Source organism: Erithacus rubecula, assembly GCF_903797595.1.
Source record: "Erithacus rubecula genome assembly, chromosome: 19".
NCBI lineage: Eukaryota > Metazoa > Chordata > Aves > Passeriformes > Muscicapidae > Erithacus > Erithacus rubecula.
The window spans coordinates 6,323,555-6,344,027 of NC_136671.1; the positions used below are offsets into that span (position 1 = coordinate 6,323,555).

Sequence of the window (20,473 nt, forward strand, 5' to 3'; positions counted from 1 at the left end):
CACTGAGCAGGTGTGTCTGTACTGCACTTCAAAACTCTTTTCCAGGGACTGCAGGCAGATACTGGTTATCAAATGTGGTTTTTACTGTATCTTTGGCTCAGCTCACATGGCTTTCTACTGTTATTTTAATTCTTTTGTGGTTAGCATTATGTTGATTAGATAATTAATGATACACATTTTAATATATATATAATGTAATATACCTTAATTTCTTTTAAGAAAACAAATATTAAGTCCTTTTGCAGCACATTCTATTATAAGGGATCATTTAGATAAAGCCTTGTCTTTCTACAGTGAAATCATATACTTCCAAAATGGAGATTTAAAAAAGTCTTCCAAGATAACTATCAGACTTAACATCATATTTCCACTGAATTTTGTAATTTGTAGCTAGTTATATTTAAAGTCATAAATTAACTCATACATTAGTTGTGGTTTGGTTTATTTACGGGGGAGATGTTTATTCAATATACTTTAAAAATGTGGTATTAAAAGGGTAAAGGAGACAGTCTGTATTGGAAATGTACATAAATCCATTCAACAGGAAAAGGTGCTTTGTAAGTCATGAATTGGTTTTGTTAGCAGACAAACTCCTTTTGAATTTATTGTAAAGACAGTTTGCAATTCTGTATATTGTTTCCTTCATAGGAAATAGATTTTATTACATTTTTCAACAGCTTACTTGAATTCTCCCTCATGAAGATGACCAGGACCAAATTTTTCTACCAAACTTCTTTGAAATTTTGACTTTTCAAGCATATCTTCTTGTCTTTCCTGTTTTTCTGGTGTATTTTCCTTCATGTCTTATATTTGCAGATCAGCAACCAGAGAGGGTGGGGGGAAGAAGAGAGGTGTCAGGTAGATACTGTCTTTGGAAGTCATCACTTTGTGTCCTTTTTAGTGGGTGGGGTGGGAAATGGATTCTCTCAGAGGCTGCATTTTGTGGCATGACCTAATGAATAATTTACAGAAGTGTCAGTGAACTCTACTGGATCACTGGCTGAACTAAGCTGTCTCTGCATGAGGTAGGACCTTTTCAATTTCTTACCATCTCTCTCTTTTAAAGATTATTTAGGAGTTATTTTCAGAAGTTTCTCTCAGAGTAGGACTCATTCAGAATTTAATCTATGTACTTTCCTTCCTTCCTTAACATAGGTAGAACTTTGTTCATAGTTTGTCCTGAACAAGTAACTGATTGCAAGTAAGGGGAAAAAACAGCAGAAACAGGTGAAGCTTCAGGTAACACAAGTTCTTGGCTTTATTCAAATGCTTCAGCATATATTGCCAAAAAACATGAGGTAGAAGAGAGAGAAATGTGGTAGGCTTAACTGCTTCAAAGTTTTTGTGAGGAGTTATAAAGTCTTTGAAAGCTGAAAGGTTTTTTCAATCTGCCTGATAATCTTTTAAGAAGCACTGTAAATAGTCTAACTGCTTGTTTTATCTGCTCAAATTTAGAGTACGACTTTTAGAGTATAACCTTTTTCTCTTTTAGCTGTTTCCTATTTTATTTATCAGGCAATTTCCTGGTTCAGACACGAGTGGTGCTTCCTTTCCTCAAAATTCCTCTTTTGCGTGTTTCTCAGCAAGAGAGACTAATTTGACTGTGGAAAACAGCAAATTCCCATAAAAGAAAATCCCTCCTGCTATTCTGAAAATGCAAGCTCAAAAGAATTTTCTTCCACTCAGTGTTTCACATGATCTGTGGGGTTTATGATAATGTGCTAGCTCTCCTGTCTCCCTTTGTTTCGGCTTTTAAAAACCAGTCTTTGTCCGGGATTATTAGAAGAAGGGAATGCCATTTGTTGTTGTGCCAGGCATGGATTTAGGGGGAAAAGCTCTAGCTCCGTGCTATGCACAGCAAGTGGGAATGGCCCCACCACGCTGCATCATGTGATTGCAGCTGGGGCTCTGTCCCTGAGCAAGTCTGCTCAAGTTTGTGCAGCCAGATCAGAGCAAAAGTGGTGACTGTCAGGGTGAGTCAGCCTGAACCAGCCAGTTATCCTGAGCTGCTGCCATTCATGTGATGTTGCTCCCAGGCTAACACATCCTGGTTCTACACTTTCCCATAGATGTGCCCTGTGAATCCAGTACCTGATAGATATTCTGAAGTGCTAAACCTGTGTTTTAAGGTCTTGGCCCTACATAAAATTGTGTTACACCAATACATTTGTAGCTCTCTGCAGTTCTCTAACCTGGATGTATTAATATCAGGGTGGATATTTGGTGTCTAGACAAGGATAAGTCATATGGATAATATATAAATTTATGCACTGTGGAGTTTGTAGTATTGTTAGTACATTGGTAAAAACCTGCAAAAATATCATACTTATATAAGATCATTTGTTGGGCAAACTGGTAAATTAAAGAGAGGCATAAACCAATGTCTATCAGGCTGCCAAAGAAACTTCTCTTGGGGAAGAAAATACCCCATAACATATTACAAAATTTCAACTTTCTATTAACATGAAAGCAATTTATGGACGTTATCACACTGTTTGGTGGCTTAAATAACTGAACTCCAGCTTTGTCTAATTTGCAGTTATTGCCATTCACCATTTTTACTTGTGTAATGAAGTATGTAGACAACAGCAAGGGTTACTTGCAGGCATAGCTTTTATCACACAAGTAAACAGCTGTGGGCAGGCAGAAGCAAGTTTGCTCCTCCCATGCTTGAGCCTGAAGAATATAATTCAGCTCCAAGTTAGAAAACTTTTAGAAGTGTTTTCATGGGATATTGCTCAATCTGGGAAGTCTTGGCACTAAATTATGCTGCTAAGCAGAAGCTGGGCTGACACCACCCACAACTAGCTGTAGTTAATTGCAAGGACTTCTCCAAAGAGCAGCTGTATACTTACACAAGGTCAGTGCTTAGAGTAAATTTTACTGTTTTAAACTCTTTTCTCCACAGCCCAGCAGTAAAAAAAAATTCTCTGCTAATTTGAATTATGGGAGGCATGAGGGATCGTGCAGACACAACCAGCTTTTGAACAGACAGGAAATTACTGTCAGTGAAGCTGGATGCAATATTGCTTACTTCATTCTTTGTTGTGCTTGATGTCTGGATTATAAGAAAATATTTGTAGAGCTAAAGCTCAGTTATACATGGAAGGAATAGTTCAAAGTTATTCTGTATTGACATTAAGGACTGTGCTGTATTGCAGGGTCTTAGTTATGTTTTGCTTTAGAGCTACTAGAAATATTTCAATCTTCACTCACCTATTTTTCCCCACAATTCTTTATTCACTTAATCTGCTTTAAATTATTTGGTTTTCTCTTGTCATGCTCTCAGGTGGTCCCTAATTCTTTCAAGGACCTCCCCTACCACTTGACAAAGTCTGAAGTTCTCAGAACTTCAGCTCCTTTTTCTGCCACATTTGGTACAAAGACATTCTTTAAGTCTTTAAAAAGTTTCTAGGCTTCAGCTTCAAACACTTGCCAACTACGTCTGGGTTTTGCAGTGAGAATACAGGAGAGAACTATTACCGTATTGCATTTGGGTTTTCTGTTTTCCTTCTGATTTTCTTCCATGGTGCAGTTTAATTGCAGCTGGATTATGTTGTTCCCACCTTCAAGGAAACAGTATAGACAGATAAACTGAGAACAAGATTTGTTAGAATAAGCCACCTCTTTTTTTTCTTAGAGCTGTTTGTAGCAGAATGCTTTTCCATCTGGAAGCCACAGAAATTCACATGTGCTATTTATAATGTATTGATTGCAGCTCCTCCTGTAGTTGCTATTTAGCCATTTGCTATACATACCTCGCCTGCCTCCAGCAGCACTCTATATTTAACCACATGCCTAGGTCTTTTTCCAACCAATTCTGCTCTGGCTGTAGCATGCCACGTCTGAGCTGAAGAAAGAATTAAATCCCTTGGGCCAAATTCATTCCTAAAGTTGCTTGATTGAACACATAGCATTTACACTGAGCACAGATTTGGCTCATACCTGACTTTGTCAGCATTCACTGTGCTGTAACTAAGTAACAAGAGCACTGTCGTTAGGGGACATATGAATAGCTTTCTCTACGGTTATTAGAGCACTGAGCACCTTTAAGAAGTGCAGAATCTGTGAAAGGAGGAGTTGGGGAAAAGGACACCGCTCCTTTTAGAGTCTGTGTAACAGAACTGATAAGCTATTCCTGTGATGTGATCGAATGTGACTGAATACTGCAGGCTCCTGGACTCTTATTCTGTAAAATCCACAGGAAAGCAGCACAGGAAAAGATCGGAGGGAACAGCTTCTGCTGTACTAAGAAAGGTACATATTTATATTTTCTTATTTGTCAGGCTTGACATGATGTGTTATATTAGATAATGTCACTATTTTGAACAGTGGTGCTTTTGAAAGAAGTGGTGTTTTCCACATTCTGGCTGGAACTCATTGTCAAGAAGCCAGTCCGTGGGCAGCAACAGCTTTCACAGAGAAAGAGTAGGACATTTTTGTGTGTAATGCATTTGTACTGTATTGTAAATCTTGACAGCTGAAAGAAGTGAGATGAGATAACCCCGACTAAATTGAAAATTTAATTTATGGCTGTAAGTATGCTGGAATTTGGTATTCATTTGTATTCAAGAAAACGCTGAATGCAAGTCAAGCTTCAGTTCAGTCACATTTGGCTGAATAGCTGCTTTTATAAGTGTTTTGCTGCAGATGTATTTTATGGAGGTTTTCATTCTCAAGAGGGAGTTCTGCTACTGTAAAATATCTCTGAAGAAGAGACAAAAAGCCAGTACTTTCACTTTTGCATTTTACAAAATGTACTTTTGTATTTTAGTACTTTTGCTAGCCCTGTTTGTGCTTATAGAGTATCCTTCTGATGTCCATAATTGATATTTTTTACTTTGTCTTTTACAAACAAACTCATATTTATCAATACTGTATTGTCCATGTCATACTGACAAACTCTGTAAACAACCTTAAACAACCTTTACTTTGTCTCTGCACTTCTACTTACTCAGTCATGGACTTCTCCAACAAAGCCCTTAGATTCAGAACCATATGCATTTGCACAGCCTTGAAGTATTGAAAGAGAAAAGAAAAACTTCCTGATTTACAGCTTTAGTTTGCATTAATGAGAAAAGAGTTTGTTCACATTAACAGTGCAAACAGCATACTTGCCACTCAAGTTTAGAAATATTTCTCAGCAGTCTGGTACCCAGTTTACATCTGCCAGTCTCATACTGTTGTCTTTCAGCATTCCTTCAGGATCACTGGAATTAAAAGTGACTGGGAATTTTTTGAAAAAACATAATTTTGGCAGCAGTCCTTCAAAACAAATCTTAATGTGTGAGGCCATTCTAAAGCTCTGTCAGAAAGCAATTTCTCACCAGAGACCCTCTATGCCCACTTCTTTGGAGATCTTTCACTCAGGATTTGAAGCCAATCCCTACCCTGCTCTATCTCAGGCTCTCTCTTCCCACACAGTGTTTGGTTACCTGGTGTGCCGTGGTGAATCCCACCTTGCCTGGCATGTTGCTAATTTTCATAGAAATAAGTCATCATTTCAGCAGAGATTTCCTCCCTAACCCTTCAGATCCCCCAGTGGGTGTCCTCACTACCAAATTTCAGTTGTGCACTCCCCCCAGCCTGAAGAGCAGCCTGTGGACAGCAGAAAGCTGTGCTGGGAGAGACGGATTTACAGTAGATTAGCTGGTAGCCTTGGAAGCAGGGCAGGAGCATGAAGTGGGGATTTGGGACACTAAGGATTCAGCCCTGTGATATAAGGAAGAGACTGTGAAGTAGGTCTGTCCTGAGGACAGTTAGTCATTTAGTCTTTCCTCTTCCAGCTCTTTCTCCCTATCTCCATTTGGGGCAAAATCATTCAGTAACAGCTTGATTTTACTTCCTGAGGAATATGAAAATCTCAGCTTAGAAAACTTTTCACACACCAGCTCCTAGTGTGCTATTAGGGCAGTGCACTTTCTACTTTTGTCAGTCCACTGCCTCCCTGGTAGGATTTGTACAGTTCTGCTGAGCCACCCTTACCACTGGTCTTAAACACTGGTACAAGCAGTGCAAACACATCTGGAGTGCCCCAGGAGGAATAAGGACTGTCAGAAACAAGCACGTCCTAGAGGTACCTGAAAGGGTCATACTCCTGAAAAGCTGTCTTTGCTTAAAGCCTGGTAAAGTGAATTTCTTATCCTTAAAGAATTCTCTTGCCCCAAACTCTGGCTTTAATCATGCAGTGTGTTCACTAGGTCAGGCTGGATTAGATTGCTACAAATTCCCGTGGACCTGCTTGTAGGATGGAGATGAGGCCTCTCTGTGTGGCCAGTTCGTTGTAAACACTGCACTTCTTTATGGGGCACATAACCATTATATAAACCTTCTGCTTTGGGTAATAGCACTGAATACCATCTAGAGAATGGCTACTGGGAAGGGAGTTTTAAGTGGGTAGCAATTATCCTAATTGAACTCTATGTGGGAAAAATAGATTTAAACACCCTTATGAAGCTTATTTGATGGGGCTCCCAAGTAGGCAATAGGCACTTCTCTGTTCTTTTCCCTTCATTCAGTAAGAAGAAACTTGTATTTGTTTTCTTTCAAACTGAGAAGAGGGAAGCAGTCAAGACAAAAGGCTATAAGGGCAGAAAATAATCATCAGGACTTTGCATTTATAGAAGACAGAAATTTTTGTAGTCATGGCAGTGAAGCTAAATTATAGTAATTAAAAAAACCTGAGAGGAAAATCTAAATTTCAGGCAAGAAATAGTAAAAAACTATATAAAGTCTGTTCAGATTGTTTTCATGATGTCAGTGGAAAATCTGAATGTCAAACTCCCAGACTAAGTTTCCACTGAAATACAAGCTATTCACATTTGGCAATATGATGATGATGATGATTATTATTCTTCACAGAACAGTTGCACTCACTTGAAAATGCATAAACAGTAATGAAAGAATAGAAGGTAAAAAGATATTTTTTGACCTTTAAATGTACTAAATTATGAAGCTGTTGAATTGTGTTGCCTACGGCAACAGAATACAATATGTTTGGCAGAAGTTAGTTTAGACATTCTGACCAAAATATTCTGCCTTTCTTGCTCTGGGAAAACATCAAAATAAAAAAAAATGCCACAAAAGAGAGATTGCCTCATTCAAGATGGTGTAGGACTAAGAGTCAGAAACTCCAGCCCCAGCACAGCACAGATGTCCTCTGGCCTAGTGCAGGACATTGTAAAAATATGTGTAGAAATGTGCTGATTCTTCTGCATTGTTCCCACAAACAGCTAATATATCCTTACCAGTGTGCAAATCCTCTGCATCCTTCAGTGCATCAGTATCTAAAGGCATAATTTCAACAGAAGCTGAAAAACGTTGCATGGTATAAACTTATCAATTGCTCCCCATCCACCAGGTTATGTGAGTTAATAAAGTCAAAATTAGATTCTAAACCCTTTAGCACCAGAATGCTAAAGTACTGTCTGGATGCATGGAGACTTGTAATGAACTCTAAAACAACCAACCAGTACTTGGCAGCTAGATTAAATGCATGAAAAATTATAGCAAGACTGGATGTACCATCTCTCCTCAAAGGCCTCAATTGTCAGCTGGCTGAAAGCCCTTTAGGAAAGCATTTGAAGCACTGCTTGTCTCCACATTTTCCCAGTTGTTCATAAACTCAAGAATAATAATGCCACATAGGCATTTGCTGTGCAGACAAAACTACTTTGCCTTTCCTCAGGTGTTATTCATACATTCATAGCAGGGACTTTTCTGAAAAGATTAATTCAGCTTTACAAAGCCTTGAAAGTTTACACATGCAGCAGTAACTTTAACTCCTGTGGCAACACAGAGGAAGATAAGACTGCTCATTCAAGGCCATATCTGAAAAACACTGCCAAAATGAGACTCACAGCTAAGTGCCCTGGCTCAGGGTCACAAAGTTTATTCTCATTCCAGCCCTGGAGAATAGCAGCCTAATATAAGTGCTGTCTTTGTACAAAAAACTGTTTTTTTTTTTTTTGTGACAACGTTTAGGACTTAATTTTCAGTACAAAACAAAGCAGTATCAGTTTATCCAAGCTAAAAATGTAATGAGAAGCTTAGTAATTAGGCTTAGAAGGATTCAGCTTGAAAAATGGTCTATCCAGCAGTTTTCTACCTCACAAGTATTTCAATATCTGTCATCTCTTATTTTTGCATCTTAGGAAATTACATCTTGTTAATTACTCATAATGTAGTGAACTAAGCTTCAGAATAGTTAAATAGTCCAATATGATACTTCTTTAATCCACTGAGTGTGAATCTCATTAGGGTATATGCTTTGGTAAAAACTTAGACCATTTAAAGATACTTACTTTCACATGCTTATTTTTCTTCTCAATAAAAATCTGTTTTTAGCAGAGGGATGTTGGCTTGGAATCAAATAAACAGCTGCAGTCAGTAGTTTACATCACATTTCCATATACCTTCCCTAACAGTGTTATGAAAACTTTGTACAGTTTTTATGAAATACTGAGAAATACCTCAGTTCAATCTGGTTACTTGGACTTACATTAAAAATTGATGTTACCAATTGTTCTAATCCTTATTTTTCACATCAGGGAATTGTAAGAGCAATTTTTTTTTTTTTTAGTAGAGGTTGGAAAAACGTACTAGAAGGATTGATAAATAAATATCCTTATTGTAACTTTTGGTGAAATGGCTGGAGTCAGTTGTATAAGAATAAAGAACAGGATGTACTGATTTGGGCTCCATCACATGGGCAGTTTTATGATTTTAGAGGAATTGAAGATCATATGATAGTAAGGGGATACTGAATCCCCTAACTTAACATCTGTTGGCATCATAACATATCTCTAAGTGTGAGCTAGTCTCTTGATGTTTCTTTTATAGCTATTGGAATAACTTAGGTGTTTCATCTCCACAGGCAGGTAAATTGGGGTAGCAGATTTCCCACATTTTGTGTCTGCTTCTCTTTTTGAAAATGTCTTTTTAAATCTTTATAAGCTGAAACAGAGGTACTCCCATTCAAATGCTGATTGTTTGATTCTGGTGTGCATCAGGGAAAACTGCTGAGCTGCATTATCAAGTTATGATTTGGTCTTATGAAACCTGCCAAAATGAGTAAGATTAGATGCATAAGAAAATAACTCAGTGCTTTAGAAAGACTCATCAGTAGTTTGACAGGTTTGGGCATGAAATTTTAATATGTTTTCTTTTAAACTCTGTCTTCTCAAAAACAGATGTACTGATACATGTTATTCATTCTTTCCCATAATGTTGTCCCTCCAGTTTTCTGTTTATTCCCTTGCTGAATTTTTCATTTGCCTACTATTTTCCACTTCAAGTTTTAGCTTTCAAAGAGAAGGCTCCCTTTATTATGGTGTTTCTAAAGCACAGAAGAGGTTGCAGTACTAACCTGTGTATTTGGAACCTCAGTATAAGCATTAAATAATAAGAGTGGCTGCCTTGTAATAAGTGGTTATGGGAAACTTGACTGTATGCAAGCTCAGTTTTATTGCATACTTAATGAATCTCATGAATCCACATTAAAGCTAAAATTACTGTTGCATTTTCTAAAGCTGTCATAACATGACTGTCTCCTAGGTAGTGGTAGTTTTAAATTGGTTGAATTACACACTTAATTTTCATATCAAATATTTTCCAGCTAAGAATGTGAAAGCAATTACCTATTTTGGTACAGATCTTTTTTCCCTCCGGGTGCATGACCAGCACCAATGCCTCTTGCTCCTGGCAGACTGCCTTAACAGTCTACTCCTGTCACTAAATTTATTTTCACACCTAAGAAGACAGAAATTAAGAGGGACAAACTTTGAAAAAATTGTTAAAAAGAAGAAAAGAAAACCAAGATATGTCCATTTCTCTCTTTTTAGAAGGTACCTTCTCTGGAAAGTGGTTTTCAGGATAATTGCCTCCTGAAAGAATTCTGCTAAGAACAACCCATACTGCCAGTTTATGAAGGTGCTGGGGTGTTATACAGAAATATTAATAACAATAAAAAAACTCTAGTAGTTGAAAAACATTCCTTGAGACCTCAAAAATAAGTGAATTAATCTACAAATGAAAAAAATCAGCAGGTTGTTTCTACCTGTGAGCAACCTCTGGGGAGGCAGGTGGGCTCTGCTGGTTCGTGTAGTGGCATTCATGTGGGATTCAAGTGCAAAGATCTGAGGCACTGTAAAAAATGAATTCCTCTGAGTATTTGATTCAGACAGTCTGAAAAAGAAGTCTCAGCATTCCTGCAGGACAGGGAGCAGGGCTAAGTTTGCCTACAGAGGCAATGTCTCCCTGTTTTGAGAAATCTCATTAAATGGTCTCATATCAACAAAGGAAGAAAGCTGTTCCCTCAAAAATACACTGCCTAGTTCACCTGCTGCTCCCATCCACTCCTGCTGTCTGGCAGATCTTTGAAGGGCAGCACCAAACATTCTGGCAGAATCTCACAGTGCTGAAGCAACAGCCTGTGGCAAGGTCTGCTCAGAGAATGCCAAAGTATCATCCATTGTCCCCAGAGGATTATGTCTGGCAGTGGCCTGCAGTAATTCTGAGTGCCAGCAGTCTTCAGTCCTAGAGGGACCTGACTGTGGCTGGACTGTAGCCACCAATGAGTCATGGGTGGGTGTGCAGGGGCACAGTTTCACATGTCCAGAGGCAGGAGGGTCAGAGACCTGCTGGTCTCAGGAAGTGTTTTCTGGGGTCCATCCATTCACTGGAGTTCAGAATAATTCTCTCTCACCTGTGTCAGTAATCCAAATCCATCAACAATGACTATACAATCAACTAAGCCATGAAAGTCAAGTAAAGACCTGTCAAGTGAAGCTAGAGAGGTATTTTGTGCTAAACTAATGATTTTTTCACAGCCCTATTGAAGTTCTCAGTGGACAGATATCTGCCAAACATTTTCATGTCAAACATTTCAATGTCAAACATTTTCATGTAAAGAAACTTAAAAAAGCTGAAGTCCCATCTGAAAGGTGCAAGACACTTGGACCTGGTCAGTAGAACTACTGCTGCACAGAGGGAAGGAAGAAAAATTGCCATCCATTCATGGTCCTGTTGAAGTAATGAAGCAAGCTCTTATTAGCTAGGAAAAAATTTCAGAAGGTGTAAGAAGCAAGATTTTCATGTGCTAATGATGCTAGCAGGCCCTGAAATGAAACATCTCAGGTCAGACTTTGTAAGAAAAGCATTAAGGGTAACTGTTAACATTGGTGTCTGCTTAAAAGCAAAAGAAAGAGACTTTTGACAGCTCCAAACAAATCATACTTGCTCTGCAACTAAGATAAGAGAATGGGTGAACAAAATCAGCTCTACTGGATCTTGAGCATATCTCCATGGAAACTCAGTCATCCTCTGAAGTCAAAATGTGTTCTGCATGGTGATTCAAAATTTAAATGGTGGGATAGATTTTCCCCATGTGTATATGCCAAGTCCCACTACAGAATGAAGGTCAGACCATCCATAAAAATTGGGAGTTTTCTGGGACAGTATTTGGGGAAACAAAAAAGAGAAGCAAAAACAAGTAGGAAGAGACTTGGAGGAATGTTCTGGGACAGTATTTGGGGAAACAAAAAAGAGAAGCAAAAACAAGTAGGAAGAGATTTGGAGGAATGTTCTGGGACAGTATTTGGGGAAACAAAAAAGAGAAGCAAAAACAAGTAGGAAGAGATTTGGAGGAATGTTATCTCCTAGAATGAGATAATCCCTTTGTCATTTGTCTTAGGTAACCTAGGCAAAGGGGATGTTGTAGTTCCTCTTGGAGCTAGAACAGATTTGATGCAGGAAGCTCCTCATGCAGTGGCATGCTTGGTGCCAGGACTGAGCAGCTGTGTGGGGGAAGGGACCAGAGCATTAAATAAAGCTACTTGTTGACTGCCTGTAAAATTGGCTTCTAAAGAAAGTGCTATGGAGCACCATCCATTACCAAGTGACACAGAGCCTTTTACAGCTACTCAAGGCACAATCATTATTCAACTCTGTGTGTTCCTGTTCAGTACGGTTGGTTGTGGGTTATTTAGCTCAATATTTACAGAAAGGACAGCCCTTTCCTGTGCCCCCTTAACCCTGGGCTGTTCTTCTCTTTCAGATGCTGGAGAGCTCTTCAGTCCCTTTGTTCATTGTCTTCATCCTGCTTTTCATTTTGCTGCTCATCGTGCTGCTCATCAGGAAAAACGGCACTGCTGCCCTTATCTGGAATGAAATAATCCGGGAGAAAGTTACCAATTTCATCATGAATCAGAGCAAAGAACAGAGGATTTTAAATTTTGTGCTGCAGAATGCAGTCCGAGGAGACCCCTGTAGTGTGGTGGACACTATAGACAAATACTGCTCCCAGAAAGAGTGGGCCATGAACGTGGGCAATGAGAAAGGTAATTGAGCAGGGCTCAGCCTCTGAAAAGATCCTTCAAGACTAGCACAGTACAGGACATCTGATTGTATTCACATGGCAACTTCCATCTGCTGCAGCTGCAAAAACCCCAACTCACACAGCCTTGTGGTCAGCAGAGTAGTTCTGTGAACAGTGGTGCCTGCTTGAGCAGATGTTTTTGAGGAGGGGTATCCAGTGACACCCAGAAAGTCACAGCACCAGATGTGGGTTTCTGGGTTGTGCACATTGAGAGTAGAGCAACTGATGGGAAAAATCAAGGGTTGCATTATACCTCACTTTATACACAGGGTGCCTTTAAGGTATAAATCATTATGTTTAATACTTTCAGATCCTTAACAATAAGACAGCAAATTAAAAAAATCCCCAAATTATGTTTAAATATATGAATTTTATGTATGCAAGCATAAATTTGAAGTTTCTGTTGAAGGGAGAAATCCTATCCATGTTATACAGTATCAGACGTTGTTACTATTTAGCAAGTAAATCATCTTGTTCTTGTCTCCTAAAGAAAAATATGGGAACAAAAACTTTTTTTCATAGCTGCAGGAAAGCAGAAATCTTTTCAAAAAACTATAATGGCAAAATGTTAATATGTTCCCTTATGAATTAGAAACAAAAGTACCTCTTGCTGGGAAGTTTCTGGGGAAATTTGCTTAGTCTGGGATTAACATAGCTAATGAAATACAACTGTAAGCATTGTAATAAAAATGGTCTTCTGACATGGGTACAGTTTTTGAAAGTAGCTCCTCAGCATACCTGGCTGGAGTGCTTAGGGCAGAAGAGCAGAGGGTCATGGCTGAGTAGGAGTACTTAAAGCTCTAAACTTTGAACATTTGTGATTAAACTCTTAATAATTTTACTCTAGTTTTGCTCTGATGGCCTTTTCTCAGATAAGAGCCATCAAAGCTCGTGCATCTTTAGTCCCTGAGATTTCAAGAGTGACTACATGGCCTCAAGATGCCTCATCATCATCATCATCATCATCATCATCATCCTCATCCTCATAAATAACACCCAGAAAAATATCCCTTAATTATCATAGTTTAGTGTAAAATCCCTTCCACTACTCTTTGAGTTTAGTTATCTTTAGTTATCTAGCCATACAAATAAGATGAAATTTCTCACAAATCTCACAAATAAATCCTTTTCTTCAAAAGGACTGAATATAGTACACTGTAGCTTCTTTTGGGGAACATTTTCTCTTGTTAACAATTGACTAATGTTTTCCATCCCACAAATTCATGCAGTGAAACCAAATATTTTGCAACTTTGTGAGTAGACTTTTCTTTTTTCCTTTAAAGATGAGTATTTAGAATAAGAAATTTTATATCAGACTACTGCATAAAACATTAGCAACAAAAATGAGCACTCAAAATCCAGGAGTTACATATTTCACAAATATGGCCAGTTTCTGCAGTAAGTTCTTGGAAAAAATTATTGCATTTTCCCCCTTCTAACATTATAAATTAGTTAATTCAGGGAATTACATAAGTTATATTCAGCCTGTTTGCAGTATAAAAATTTGACATCACCTCTTAATTTTGGAATGTCCTGAGCAACTGAGTACATGGATGTTTAAAGTTTCTTGTCACTGACTTGCTTTTCTATATATGAACCAGTTTGATTTTGTCAAAAGGTAATCTCTTCTCATTTTAATCAGGTAAAATTCTAGACAAAACAGTGGAAGAGGTCAGTCCATCAGTTGCCCTGGAGCTGGGAACCTACTGTGGCTACTCAGCAGTGAGGATTTCTCGGCTACTGAAGGCTGGAGCTCGTCTGCTCACTGTGGAGTTCAACCCAGAATTTGCTGCTATAGCTAAACAGATGATTGAGTTTGCTGGAGTACAAGATAAGGTAAATACTATTTTGTCTGTAACCACTACAGCAAGACTGGTTAGATTTTGTTTGGTTTTTTTTTCTTGTACCAATGGGCATTATAAATTTAACCAGCTCCATGTTCAGTTACAGTGGCTGACCTCTCACAGCAGTTTCACTATGTTGCCTTCCAAAAGCCAGAAGAATATTGGGTTTCTCAGTATAAACTAAAAGGATCAAATTGTTGTCAAGACTGACTACAAAAAACTGAACCATAGTCCAGTTTGTTACAAAAGCTCACAGGAATCAGTTTATTGTGTGCAGTGGATTTCAAATGAGAAGTATTTACCCAAATCTGGCTGGTCACACTACCCATGCCTATATTTTGTGCAGTCAGAGGTGTTTGAGATGCAGGTGTTTCTAGTCTATATCTCTCCCAGGCTGGGGGATTCATGCCTGAGAAGTGCCTGTTTATTCAGCAGACATCTCACTTCAGTGGAGCTGGAAACACTGGAGGAAGTAAGTCCTTCCTAAGAAGGGACCTTCCAGTGTGTTTCTTAACTTCTTGAAGAGAACCTGAACTACTGGTGATATCTAAAACTGCATTTCCCCATCTAATCTCCTGATCAGCTATGAGTCATAAACCAGACATTTCCTTACACTTTCTTCCTCCTCTCACAGTATATGGTGCTTGCCTAACAAAAAATCCACGTGCAGCAGCTGCTTTCATTTTAACAGCTATTACTCCAATAAACCTGTGAGGAAGATGTAACAGCCTCTGTCCTGTCTCTTTCCTCTCCTGGCCATATCAGTTTTACATACTGTAGTCTCCATCTTTATTCTAGCCTAAACTGTTCTCTGCATTTTTGGCTTCCCTTGAACTACAAGACTCAACTGAGATGTAACTAAAAAAAAAAAAGTAATTAAAAGCACTGTTTTCAACAGGAGATTACCATGTTTCCAGTAAAGACACACATTTTACAACAAAAACAACAGGTAACAGGTCACTTTTTCTGTTGTTAATTTAGAAACCAGCAAAATCCAAAACACTCAAATTCATGTTTTGGAACATAACTGAGTTGGTTTGTCAAAAATAAAGAAGTACATTTGACCTAATCCAACCAAATAATTCAACTGACACAATATTGAGCTATATATGATCCCTGATGTCTGGCTACAATTTAAAATGAGCTGGGAGCATGTGATTTTTCTTAATGGTTCACAATTCATCCAATGGATTTGTATTTCAGGTAAAACTCCTAGAAGGCCCTTCAGAGGAAATTATCCCCCAGCTGAAAAAAAAATATGAAGTGGATACTCTGGATTTTGTCTTCTTGGACCACTGGAAAGACAGATACACACCAGACACCATCCTACTTCAGGTCAGTTTGAACAATTCCAGTCTTAAAAGTAAAGTAGCAAATACCCTCATGTCTGTTAGGCCTCTATTCTTTAAGAGGGACCTCATCTGATGTACAATGAAGACTTGCAGCCAAAATAGCAGCCTTACAAGAAAAGAAGTTTTGAAGGACTTGACACTAAACTTTTGTTAAGGACAAGTGCCAACACTACATAGCTCAGGACTCAGTGAGTACTGCTGAACTATTCTGTTCCCTGAACATACATGTGTGCAGTAGAAATCCTACCTGGAGGAATGCATGGTCTGAGTCTTACACTGCCCTAGGAGTGCCTGCATGGTAACCAACCAGAACACTTGGGCCAAAGCCCATCCTGATCCTGGGAGCTGGTGAGACTTGGGACCTGCATATCCCAGCTCCACTTCTCTAATTTCCTCAGTACCTCTTTTTTTTGCCTGAGTCTATGGTGCCAGCAGAGCCTCTTGATGAAATACTGTTTTTGTAACATGGCTATGGTAGCATGAAGTATGACTTGTCTTGGGGTCTTTACACTCTACCTAATTAATTGGCTGCAAAGCAATGTTAAAAAGAGTGCAGACTGCCCTAGCCAGGCACTTCCTAGAGAAATGCTGTCCAACTCTATGTCCAGCCACAATTGTGGAAAAATTATGCTTATTTCTTCCCAAGCTGCCTTAATCATTACTATGGGTATAACAAAATAAGTTGGCTGTAACAGCAGTAGGCAGTGGCAGAGGACTTCTGGACAGGAAGGTATTTTCAGGTGTTAAGTAACTGAGATTGACAACACCTATACCTATCAATACAGCATATACAGATACTCTCCTATCTAATAAAATGTTCTACAGCTGCCTGTTTTTATGGAAGTGCTATTTTCCAATTATTTTATTCACAAATAAATCCACTTTTTTTCAGTCTGCCTCTCAAATTGAGAACCTGCCAAATATTTCCTGACCCCTGCTTGAGGACTAAAGCATTATTTTCTGACCCAGGCCCCCTGTTTTTTTAGTTTTAAGCCCTATCCTCCAGAAGGCTGTTTGAAAAGGGAATTTGTTTGGGGTTATGAACAGCTAGTATTGAATTTGCACAGCAGTAGCTGAAGAAAATGTTCCCTCCCTACAGTTATTTTGTACTCAGAGAATGCTTTCTTTTAAACTGCCTGTGTAAGGATGACTGAGCTCTTCCCACAGTGCATCCTTATCAGAACTTAGCCTTCACAACACAGCCAAAACAAACAGATGGTTTAGTTCCATGGTAGTGGTTAAGTCTGATGTAACTGTGATAAAAAGTTGCAAAAAACTTCCATAAAATTAAGAGGAGAAAGACAAAGAAAGAGCCTCAGATTTTCTCAGATGTCACAAACTTTCTAAAATGTATTTTCAGCAGGTATTGCAGTATGAATAGTGAATATGAAATATGAATATATTCAGATGAAATATGTATCTATTGGAAGTGGTCCAGACAAAAAAGCCACACATGAAGAGCATCTTAAATCCCAATGACCAGTGGAAAATCCAGCATGTTGTCTTTTGCAGGCTTCTGTAAGCTGTGCAATAGAAACAGACTTGAGGGTATTTGACATGTCTCTAAAATAATTTCTACTGTGCTGACTGGTGTTCAGTCCCCAGAGGCAAGAGCAATAAGCTCAACAGCTTCTGCAGGACAATCATCAACAGAACAGGGAGTGACAAAAACACCCCATGTTTTGGATATAGCTACTGCCTGTAACCACAGGATAACAACCAAGCTGATTTAACTACAGACTTTGTTTTAAAACAGCTGGTAAGCCCAGATAAGCAATTTCTTTTGAGCAAAGTATACCAGTAATTTTTAGGTTTACTGAGGGTAAACATCGCACTTGAAGTGACTATTGCAAGTTAGTTATGTCTTCTGGAAATTTGTCAGTGGGATCTTCATTGTGCAGAAACCTTGCTTCGTGCTCAGATCTGCAGGAAGTTGTTTGCAAGATGAAAAGAAAACAAGCACAGAAAATCTTTCATTCTTTTAGTGATTTTTGGAGTTTGACTGAGACTGGCCAAAGCAGTACATGCTACTCTCAGGAGGTGTAAAGAGCTACTACAACAGTTTAAAGCCATATTAGAAAAGTTTTTAAACATGAGGCACGACAGCCAAAACAAAGCCATCTTACTGCTGTGTAGATATAGCTGGAAAAAAGCTGAGGAGCAAACCCCCACTACTTGATTTGTAATTTCAGAATCAGCATCTCTAATGTTCTACTAATAAACAAAAGTCAGCAAATGACCACAAAGGACCCTAGAATTATTCAGCTTCTCCTTTGTCTCTTCAGCCTTCCAGATTTGTAGCACAATGGGTTTGTGGATGTCAAGCACTCAAGTATACCTGGTTAACATGGAAGCACATTACATTCAATCCAATGTCTGCTTAACCACTACTATGAAGCCATTTCTCTTCTTTCCAGGAATGCAACTTGCTGAGGAAGGGCTCAGTTCTTCTGGCTGACAATGTAATTTTCCCAGGAGCTCCAGACTTCCTTAACTATGTCCGCAAGAACCCCCGTTTCCAGTGCACTAACTACCCATCTCATCTGGAATATATGCAAGTGGAAGATGCTATGGAGAAGGCTGTGTTTTTGGGATAAAGAGAGTCATTAATAATCAACTTTTGTTTCAAATGATGTAAATGCAGAGGTTTTGTTCATGCTTTACAGTTTTTTTTAATTACTATTTTTTTTAAATTTTGGAGCCTGTAATTAAACAAGCACTAGTGATAGTTTTAGGTGAGGTAGAAACCAAAATACTGAGTAAGTCACGTCTATGCCATTTTTCCACATTAACTTGGCAAACCTAAGATGTTGCACACTGCCTTGCCTTGACCAACACATCAAACAACAGAGCCTGTTGTTTTGATCTCAACTTGAACAACCAAACCAAGTTTTGGTTTAGGGTGGAGAAATACACTGCAACTTCTGAATACTTGTGTCCCCCAGTTAAACTTATTAATCATTAACAACAGTGGAAAAAAAAATCCATGTTGCAATAAAAGACCATTTCATGTGCTCTACTTTTGCTAAATTACTGCGTGCCTCTTGATGCAGCAAAGGCTCCTATTGCGAGGTAAGATACTTCTCTGGACATTTACTACAAAAGTTAATAATCTCTATGTGAGAGAAAAGAGCACACACTGAAAGGAGACAGACCCATGCAGTGATGAGAAAAAACAGAATTTTGAGAACAGAAAGAAATAAAGTTAATAATCTGTCTATGCAGAGGCAGGGAAAACTGAAGTAGTAAACAGATTAAAATAAACACAACAGGTAACAAAAGGAGGAGACTCTTTCCTAAAGAATACAAAACTACATAATATTTGACCTTGAGAAAATGCTGTTTATCCCCTCATTATCACTGTACACACATAGTACGTGTTTTTTAGGGGCAGGGCAAGCTGCTTACTCTGAAGTGCTGGGTATGTTTAAGATGTTGTATAAAATCCAGAGAGAATGGGTTTTAGCAGGTGGGTCCTGCACGCCCTGGTTAACCTCAGTGCTGTTACACCATGCGAATTGTGTGGGTTGTCATTGAGGATTCAAAGCCAAAAACAAAGTCTCCAACTCACCTGAATGATGCAGAAATTTCCTGACATGTCCTGCTGTGATTATATAAGGCAGCAATGGTCACATTTATAAATAAAAATAAAAAACAACAGAGCAGGGGCATGACTTATGTTTTTTCTAATAAATTCTGCACTGCACATGAGGCTTCCAGACTTGAAACAGCCACATGAAGATCCAACAGTTGAAAATCAAGGATAGCCATTTTTGTCTTTCCCAAGCCTGTTACAAGTTTATTCCTTGTATAGCCCACCTTACCACAGTGGTCCCTCCCCTGGCCTGTGTGCTGCAGAAAATCCACCTCCAGGACATCAGTCAGAAGCAGAGGATCACCAAAAGAAAACTAGAACAGGCTAAAGTGACAGAGTCAGTTTAGAAATGGTCCAAGCAAACCATGGTGACCTAGCCAGCTTATAAAGTGTGCATTTCACAGGGATAGAGGGGAAGGCAACTCTATCAATTTTCCTGACAAGTTAACTCTGTCATATGGAGAAAGACACAAGATTTCCTGTACTGGGTTAGATTATGCAGAAGCAGCCTCAGGTGACTCTTGTGCTGTTCTGTGTAGTGCTAACACTGAGTTCTAACACCTCCATCTTGTACTTGAAGACAGTGATTAGTTCTGTAACATTGCTCAGCAGCACATCCTCTTGGCATTCAGCTCAACTCCAAGTCATTGAACCAAAGTCCTTCAGGTGCTTGGAAGCAATCTTTGCAAAATTTGCAATGCAAAATAATCTTCAAGCACATTTACTGGCATATACAAGTTTCTAGAGAAAACTGGAAAACCTGGATACATACAGTGGACCAGAAATCTGTACATCTAAAGCCTTGACTCCAAAGAATCCTCGTGTGCTAGCCCTGAACACCTTTGCAACCCAACAGACACTCCTGTCACATCAGGGTACATCACACAGGCTGATGAGCAAACCAGTCTAAGAAGGATGAGTAAACAGGTAGACTCCTCTGCACTTTACAAGAGAGAATCAGAAAAATGCAATCCTACTGCTCGTTAATGGCCAAAATTACTGCTCAAGAGACTGTCAAGATGAGGAAAAATGGGAACCTGTAGAGTGGGTATTTCAAAAGATGCAGTAGTGAATAATGTATTTGTAATACATGTGGCAAATGTAACAGCCATCTTTTAGAATAAAAAGGTATTTTAGTTCATTAGAAAGCATCTCCTACATGGCAAATTGTGAAAAAAAAAAAAAAAACAACATATGTAGAACTGCAGAATTCCATATGTAAGAAAAATTTTTCCACTTCATTACATTTTTGAAATGTTCTTAATTATTGGTGGCAAGGGATGCAAAGAAAAAAGCCTGACTCAGT

At 38.7% G+C, this 20,473-nt stretch overlaps 1 protein-coding gene across 6 annotated transcripts; it reads left to right on the top strand.

The window, feature by feature from the left end:
- Positions 1-963: 963 nt before the first annotated feature.
- Positions 964-19,008, top strand: COMT (catechol-O-methyltransferase). Of its 6 annotated transcripts, XM_079322419.1 has the most exons (6): positions 2,693-2,860; positions 4,205-4,257; positions 12,056-12,338; positions 14,019-14,212; positions 15,424-15,555; positions 17,990-19,008. In XM_079322419.1, exons 3-6 carry the CDS (start codon positions 12,056-12,058, stop codon positions 18,167-18,169), a joined length of 789 nt encoding a protein of 262 aa, XP_079178545.1. In that variant the 5' UTR covers positions 2,693-2,860; positions 4,205-4,257; the 3' UTR covers positions 18,170-19,008. The 6 variants fall into 6 exon arrangements, with proteins under 6 accessions (XP_079178546.1, XP_079178547.1, XP_079178544.1 ...); XM_079322420.1 differs by lacking the exons at positions 2,693-2,860; positions 4,205-4,257 and adding an exon at positions 964-1,025; XM_079322421.1 differs by lacking the exons at positions 2,693-2,860; positions 4,205-4,257 and adding an exon at positions 1,216-1,239.
- The last annotated feature ends 1,465 nt before the right edge of the window (positions 19,009-20,473 follow it).

What these genes read in the sequence shown, in the direction of transcription:
- COMT (XM_079322420.1), top strand. Translation starts at nt 12,056, where the DNA reads ATGCTGGAGAGCTCTTCAGTCCCTTTGTTCATTGTCTTCATCCTGCTT. An exon ending in TTGCTGGAGTACAAGATAAG is followed by an intron (nt 14,213 to 15,423) that starts GTAAATACTATT and finishes TTTGTATTTCAG; the next exon opens with GTAAAACTCCTAGAAGGCCC. An exon ending in CAGACACCATCCTACTTCAG is followed by an intron (nt 15,556 to 17,989) that starts GTCAGTTTGAAC and finishes TCTTCTTTCCAG; the next exon opens with GAATGCAACTTGCTGAGGAA.